The sequence below is a fragment of the Oncorhynchus mykiss genome, chromosome 8 (genome assembly GCF_057628025.1).
Source record: "Oncorhynchus mykiss isolate SJ-2025 chromosome 8, ASM5762802v1, whole genome shotgun sequence".
Classification (NCBI taxonomy): Eukaryota; Metazoa; Chordata; class Actinopteri; order Salmoniformes; family Salmonidae; genus Oncorhynchus; species Oncorhynchus mykiss.
In genome coordinates this window covers 83,499,736-83,507,500 of record NC_143029.1, presented here as the reverse complement: position 1 = coordinate 83,507,500, position 7,765 = coordinate 83,499,736, and the positions used below count along the sequence as shown (strand labels likewise).

General features: G+C 46.5%; 1 protein-coding gene across 1 annotated transcript in view; it reads left to right on the top strand.

The window, feature by feature from the left end:
- LOC110531012 (supervillin) overlaps positions 1-7,765 on the top strand; it is an 80,137-nt gene that overhangs the window by 55,269 nt on the left and 17,103 nt on the right. The window contains exons 25-29 of the mRNA XM_090183066.1: positions 380-552; positions 857-1,015; positions 4,289-4,425; positions 6,607-6,754; positions 7,487-7,632. Coding sequence (XP_090039192.1) covers positions 380-552; positions 857-1,015; positions 4,289-4,425; positions 6,607-6,754; positions 7,487-7,632 — 763 coding nt within the window. The remainder of the gene's footprint in view (positions 1-379; positions 553-856; positions 1,016-4,288; positions 4,426-6,606; positions 6,755-7,486; positions 7,633-7,765) is intronic.

Sequence of the window (7,765 nt, the reverse complement as noted above, 5' to 3'; positions counted from 1 at the left end):
TGGGTCAAATATTTCTCAATTTTTGTAGATTGGTGTGATCAATCCCTGGTTCCAAATATCGGGGAAAATACCTGCAGTGAGGATAATGTTGAAGAGTTTGAGTATAGCCAATTTGAATTTGTGGTCTGTGTATTTGATCATTTCATTTAAAATACCATCAGCACCACAGGCCTTTTTGGTTTGGAGAGTGGTAGTTATAGTTTTTCCAATAATAACTTTCCAATAATTGGGGTATCCACAGGATTCTGATAGTCTTTGACTGCTGATTCAAGGATTTGTAATTTTTATTTTTTGTTTCGGGCTCTCTTTGTCCCACTCTCTCTCTCTCTCTCTCACCCTCTGTCCCTCGCCCGGCTCTTTCGCCTCTTTCCCTGTCCAGGTTGACCTCAGCCTTAGCGCAGCACAAACGGGCTGTGAGACCGTCTAGGAACGTCCAGTCGTCTAAGAACCCTCTGAAGATGCTGGCGGCCAGGGAGGACATCAGACACGAGTACACTGAGCAGAGACTCAACATCGGCCTCATAGAGAGCAAGAGGATGAGGGATGAGAAGTGTGAGTGTGTGTGTTACATGTATGTATGTGTGTTACATGTATTAGAGACCATTTCAAAGGTTTAGCCATCAGAAGGCTTTATATTGAAATCTTATGCTTCTGTCATAGGAGCGTAAGAGTGCACTTATATTTAGGAGGTTTTACCTAAGCATCTGTGTGTGCACCCCTAATATTTGCACACACTGCTCACTCCTCCTCCTGTGTGTTTTAGTGAATAAGAGTCCTCCTCCTGTGTGTTTTAGTGAATAAGAGTCCTCCTCCTGTGTGTTTTAGTGAATAAGAGTCCTCCTCCTGTGCGTTTTAGTGAATACTAGTACTCAGATGTACTCGGATGCGGCCCTGGCTGGGCTGTCCAGTAAGGAGAACTCAAACAAAGTGAGTCTGAGGAGCGTCAACATCTCCGAGCAGATGTCTAACAACAGCGCTGTGCCCTACAAGAACCTCATGTTGATGCAGGTCAAAGGTGAGATTCCTTCTGCCTATAGTAAGGTAATAACATTTGCAGAAATACTGGTTGAAAGATTCCATCTTATTCCAGGAATCTTCCAGGATTTCTGGAAAACCTGGGAATTTTGTGAGTTACTGTATGTGTCTACAGTATCTTTCACATTCATTTGACAAAGAGGCATATAGATAGCGTGGATATGTACTAATCAACATTGTTGATAGGTCCACTTTAAAACGTCTAACCAACGTTGGTTTTGGGGCAAGCTATCAGTTCAAAATCAGGATGTTGACATTGAGGTTGCTCGACGTCATAGTGAAAGCTAAACAGGACATTTTAGAGTGAACATATTCCCTAGGTTTTTCCTGAATGAGAACAGGTTCTGTTATTTCTGGAGGACTCTGTCATTGGACCAAATCAGTGGCCTTGTTAGCGTGTGCCCTGAGATTGGAAGGTTGGGGGTTCCATCCCTGGTAAGTGTCTGCGTCAATCTACAGCCTGTCCAGAGGTGGATACTCTTTTACGTCAAGCTGCGTTACTATAGAAACAGGAGACGGGCTCCATTCTGGTTCTGACCAGGCTTACCTTACTGCGTACATTGAGGTAGAATGTTGCATCACATCAAACAGAGGTTTTTCCTCTGACGTCACTTATCCATCAGATGAGAGAGTGTCTCTGGGAGGGATGGAGGAGGAAATGGATTAGAGTTCGAAAGAGAGAGCATCATGACGGGATGGTTAAAACCTGCAGTTTACACACATACATACAGTACAGTGCAAAAGTTTTAGACAGGTGTGAAAAAATGCTGTAAAGTAAGAATACTTTCAAAAATAGACATGTTGATTAGATTATATTTATCAATTAACTAAATGCAAAGTGAGTGAACAGAAGAACAATCTACATCAAATCCATATTTGGTGTGACCACACTTTGACTTCAAAACAGCATCAATTCTTGTAGGTACACTTACACAAAGTCAGGGATTTTGTAGGCCTATAGTCAGGTGTATGATTAAACAATTATACCAAACAGGTGCTAATGATCATCAATTCAATATGTAGGTTGAAACACAATCATTAACAGAAACAGCTGTGAAGGACGAAGACAACTGGGTGAGGGTTAGGGCCCTGTCAAAAGTCATACACCATGGCAATACTGAGCACAGCAACAAGACAGAAGGTAGTTAGTTATACTGCATCAGTAAGGTCTCTCTCAGGCAGACATGTCAAGGCAGACAGGGGTTTCCAGATGTGCTGTCCAAGCTCTTTTGAAGAAGCACAAAGAAACGGGCAACATTGAGGACCGTAGACCCAGTGGTCGGCCAAAGAAACTTACTGTAGCAGATGAGACGCATCACGCTTACTTCCCTTCGCAATCAGAAGATGTCCAGCAGTGCCATCAGCTCAGAACTGTCAGAAAACAGTGGTACCCTGGTACACCCATCTACTGTCTGGAGAAGTCTGGTCAGAAGCCTTCATGGGAAAACTTGCGGCCAAAAAGCCATACATCCGACGTGGAAACAAGGCCAAACGACTCAACTATGCACGGAAACACAGGAACTGGGGTGCAGAAAAATGGCAGCAGGTGCTCTGGACTGATGAGTCAAAATGTGAAATATTTGGCTGTAGCAGAAGACAGTTTGTTTGCCGAAGGGCTGGAGAGCGGTACACGAATGAGTGTCTGCAGGCAACAGTGAAGCATGGTGGAGGTTCCTTGCAAGTTTGGGGCTGTATTTCTGCAAATGGAGTTGGGGATTTGGTCAGAATGAATGGTCTCTTCAATGCTGAGAAGTACATGCAGATACTTATCCATCAAGCAATACCATCAGGGAGGCATCTGATTGGCCCCAAATGTATTCTGCATGACAACGACCCCAAGCATACAGCAAAAGTAATTAAGAACGAACTTCAGCGTAAAGAATACCAAGGAGTCCTGGAAGTGATGGTATGGCCCCCCACAGAGCCCTGATCTCAACATCGAGTGTGTCTAGGATTACATGAAGAGAAAAGCACCTGAGGCTGCCTAAATACACAGGAAAAACGGTGGTTAGTTCTCCAAGATGTTTGGGCCAACCTACCTGCCGAGTTCCTTCAAACTGTGTGTAAGTGTACCTACTAGAATTGATGCTGTTTTGAAGCCAAAGGCTGGTCACACCAAATAATGATTTGATGTAGATTTTTCTTCCGTTCACTCACTTTGCATTTAGGCCAGCCCATATAATCTATCAACATGTCTATTTTTAAAAGCATTATTACTTTACAGCATTTTTTCACACCTGCCTAAAACTTTTGTACACACACACACACACACACACACAGACCGACAGACTAAACTAATCCAGCCAAGGACAGCAGACTAAACTGACCAGAGGTCCTTCTAGGCACTTACCATTGTGAGGGAAACATTATGTATTCAACTTATTTGTTGGCTATGTAGCAATTATTTACTTAACGAACAGTCAGATATTTCTGTCCTGCTAATGCTGTGTTTTATGGTCTCCACTCTGCGCCCTCCAGCTAGTCTGGATGTTGAGGACATGGCTTCTACGAGAGAGAGCTTGAAGCTGACAATTGATTGATGTCGGTGATTAAAAGCTGGAATTCTATAGACAAGATGTGGTGTGTGTGTGACGAGATAGAGAGAGCCTGGAGGAGTTGAGAACAATGCCTCATTGTCTCATCTTCCTGGCATCTGGGACACTTAAGTAAAATACCATCCTGTGTAGATAACCAAGGTGGCTTATGGGAAGGTTAGAAATGACTGACTAAGCAATCTTGGTATCAGCTATATAAAAACTGTGCATTGTCTGTAGACTCTCAGAGGCATTGTCTGTAGACTCTCAGAGGCTAGACTAAACCGTCAGTCAAGACTGGTGGGCTGACGGTCTCATTATTGCAATGATGAATCGATATTAAATCAAGATGATTGTTTGAAGAAATGACCAAGTCTCTCTCTGTACTGAATTTCCACAACACTGCCAAGCTAAGCATATGACACTCAAAGACATTTGCTATGCCCGTTTGACTTGCTGCTATGCCAGTTTGTTTGCCTTATTGATGATGCACTAGCCATATATTTAGGCAGATCATTTCTTTTTACTTATGTTTTATACAGTATGATATATTTATGTGTATTTCTGCATATGTACCAACATGTTCAAATAAACCTACATCACCCAGTGAGCCGTCAGCACACTCTTCTCATATAGTTTCTGGCTGTCTCTATCCTATCCAACAAAAAAATACTCTTAAAAATGTTCTGTAGCTTCACTCTTCTCTCTCTATCACCCAGGCCGCCGTCACGTTCAGACCAGACTAGTGGAGCCCAGAGCCTCAGCCCTGAACAGTGGAGACTGTTTCCTGTTGGTTACTCCTCAGCACTGTTTTGTCTGGATGGGAGAGTTTGCTAACGTTATAGAGAAAGCCAAAGTGAGTCCCCTCGCCGTGTGTGTGTGTGTGTGTGTGTGTGTGTGTGGCTTTGGTGAAATCCATAGTGAATCCCCATCTCCCTGTGCCAGACTGCGTCAGCGTGACTTTCAAGGGGGCCTCCCGGGTGGCGCTAGCTGTGCCACCAGAGACGTTGGGTTTGCGCCCAGGCTCTGTCGCAGCCGGCCGCGACCGGGAGGTCCATGGGGCAACATACAATTGGCCAAGCGTCGTCCGGGTTAGGGAGGGTTTGGCCGGTAGGGATATCCTTGTCTCATTGCGCACTAGCGACTCCTGTGGTGGGCCGGGCGCAGTGCACGCTAACCAGGTCGCCAGGTGCACTGTGTTTCCTCTGCCACATTGGTGCGGTTGGCTTCTGGGTTGGATGCGCGCTGTGTTAAGAAGCAGTGCGGCTTGGTTGGGTTGTGTTTCGGAGGACGCATGGCTTGTGACCTTCGTCTCTCCCGAGCCCGTACGGGAGTTGTAGCGATGAGACAAGATAGTAGCTACTAAACAATTGGATACCACGAAATTGGGGAGAAAAGGGGGTAAAATTCAACACAAAAAAAAATAAAATAAATAAATAATGACTTTAAGGATTAAGAAAATGTCTTGTTTGTTAGCTGGAATCTGTGATGAAAAACTTTTGGGGCAGGCTGATTTTTAATAAGGCTGATGTTTAAGTTATTTTGGATGGGATTTTTAAATGACTCCTTATGTTACTTTATAGCATCTCTCCTCAAAGGACCATATTGAAGTAACCATATTGTCTTTGATAGACGTTAGCTCTATGGGCCCTGGTCAAAAGTAATGCAGTTTATAGGGAATAGGGTGCTATGGGCCCTGGTCAAAAGTAATGCAGTTTATAGGGAATAGGGAGTGATTTAGGGGCTCAGCCACATACTGTTGAGATGTTCTGCTCTCTCATTGGAGCAGAGAGCTGTGCCATCTGTTCTTACAGCAGCTCTTATTCTCCATGAAAAGTGTCCTGTTTGTGTACAGTAGACAGTTTCAAACAGACTGTAGCTTGATTCATCCAGGCTACTTAGCTTGATTCGCCCAGGCTACTTAGCTTGATTCGCCCAGGCTACTTAGCTTGATTCGCCCAGGCTACTTAGCTTGATTCGCCCAGGCTACTTAGCTTGATTCGCCCAGGCTACTTAGCTTGATTCGCCCAGGCTACTTAGCTTGATTCGCCCAGGCTACTTAGCTTGATTCGCCCAGGCTACTTAGCTTGATTCGCCCAGGCTACTTAGCTTGATTCGCCCAGGCTACTTAGCTTGTTTCGCCCAGGCTACTTAGCTTGATTCATCCAGGCTACTTAGCTTGATTCGCCCAGGCTACTTAGCTTGTTTCACCCAGGCTACTTAGCTTGATTAATCCAGGCTACTTAGCTTGATTCGCCCAGGCTACTTGGCTTGATTCGCCCAGGCTACTTGGCTTGATTTGCCCAGGCTACTTGGCTTGATTTGCCCAGGCTACTTGGCTTGATTTGCCCAGGCTACTTGGCTTGATTTGCCCAGGCTACTTGGCTTGGTTCGCCCAGGCTACTTGGCTTGGTTCGCCCAGGCTACTTGGCTTGGTTCGCCCAGGCTACTTGGCTTGGTTCGCCCAGGCTACTTGGCTTGGTTCGCCCAGGCTACTTGGCTTGGTTCGCCCAGGCTACTTGGCTTGGTTCGCCCAGGCTACTTGGCTTGGTTCGCCCAGGCTACTTGGCTTGGTTCGCCCAGGCTACTTGGCTTGGTTCGCCCAGGCTACTTGGCTTGGTTCGCCCAGGCTACTTGGCTTGGTTCGCCCAGGCTACTTGGCTTGGTTCGCCCAGGCTACTTAGTTTTTCCTCAGTCCTTGTATTTGTTTCACTAGCTCTAGTATTTAACTGGTATCATTAGGAAGACATTGAACTACAGTATGGAGACCCTTGACCTGTCAAGGTGAATGCTGACTCATCATTACAACGTACAGTACTGCTGGTAGAACACAACCAGGCTCTGACATTGTAACCTCCTACAAACAATCAGTCTGGTAATTACGAGGCTGTTGACATTGGTCATTGCAAGTAAATTCAAAGCCTAATCCCCTTACAAGGCTGACACGATTTCTATTCTACCGTATTTATAATATTGACTTGTGTATTTTCAGGTAGTGACATTTTCTCTGTGTTTGTGTGTATGTCTCGTACTGTAGGCCTCTGAGCTGGCCACGTGTATCCAGACTAAGAGGGACCTGGGCTGCAGAGCGAGCCAGATCCAGACCATCGAGGAGGGGGTCAACCCCCAGAACCATGCAGCCACAGAGTTCTGGAAGACCCTGAGAGGGCAGCAGACCTACCAATGTAAGTGGCGGTAGTGGTAGTGGCGGTAGTGGCGGTAGTGGTAGCGGCGGTAGTGGCGGTAGCGGTGGTGGTAGTGGTGGTAGTGGTGGTAGTGGTGGTAGTGGTGGTAGTGGTGGTAGCGGCGGTGGTGGCGGTGGTGGCGGTGGTGGCGGTAGCGGCGGTAGTGGCGGTAGTGGCGGTAGCGGCGGTAGTGGCGGTAGCGGTGGTGGTGGTAGTGGTGGTAGTAGTGGTGGTAGTGGCAGTAGTGGTGGTAGTGGCGGTAGTAGTGGTGGCGGTAGTAGTGGTGGCGGTAGTAGTGGTGGCGGTAGTAGTGGTGGCGGTAGTAGTGGTGGCGGTAGTAGTGGTGGTAGTAGTGGTGGTGGTGGCGGTAGTAGTGGTGGTGGCGGTAGTAGCGGTGGTGGCGGTAGTAGCGGTAGTGGCGGTAGTAGCGGCAGCGGTAGTGGCGGCAGCGGTAGTGGTGGTAGCGTCTCAATTCTCCACCCTTCTCCGAAAATGTTGCACTTGCACACTTCCTGTCATTGATCTAAACGCATTAGTGGAATCACTGGCTGGAGGGAGTTTCCACCATTGTTAAATCATGATGTAAAGTGTGCACACTTTGGTAAATGGGTGGGAGAATTGGGATTTTAGCTCCATGTAATCTGTAATCTGAAGCCTTTATTTTCATGTTTTATGCCACCGTTGTAGATTATTCTTGATATTTTGTGTGTGTGTGTGTGTGTCCTCATACAGCCGCGGGGCCACTGGAGGAAGATGAGCTGTTTGAGAGTGCCATCGTGGAGACAAACTGCATCTTCCGTCTGCTGGAGGATAAACTGGTTCCTGATGATGATCAGTGGGGGAAGGTTCCACGCAGCACACTACTGCAATCCAAAGAGGTACCTGACTGGACTCATCAGGAACTACATATAGCAGACAACTCATAGTAGGAGAGCTGATCTAGGATCAGTGTAGCCGTTTTTAGAGCATAATGATTAAGATTACATGGACAGGAGAGGACCTGATCCTAGG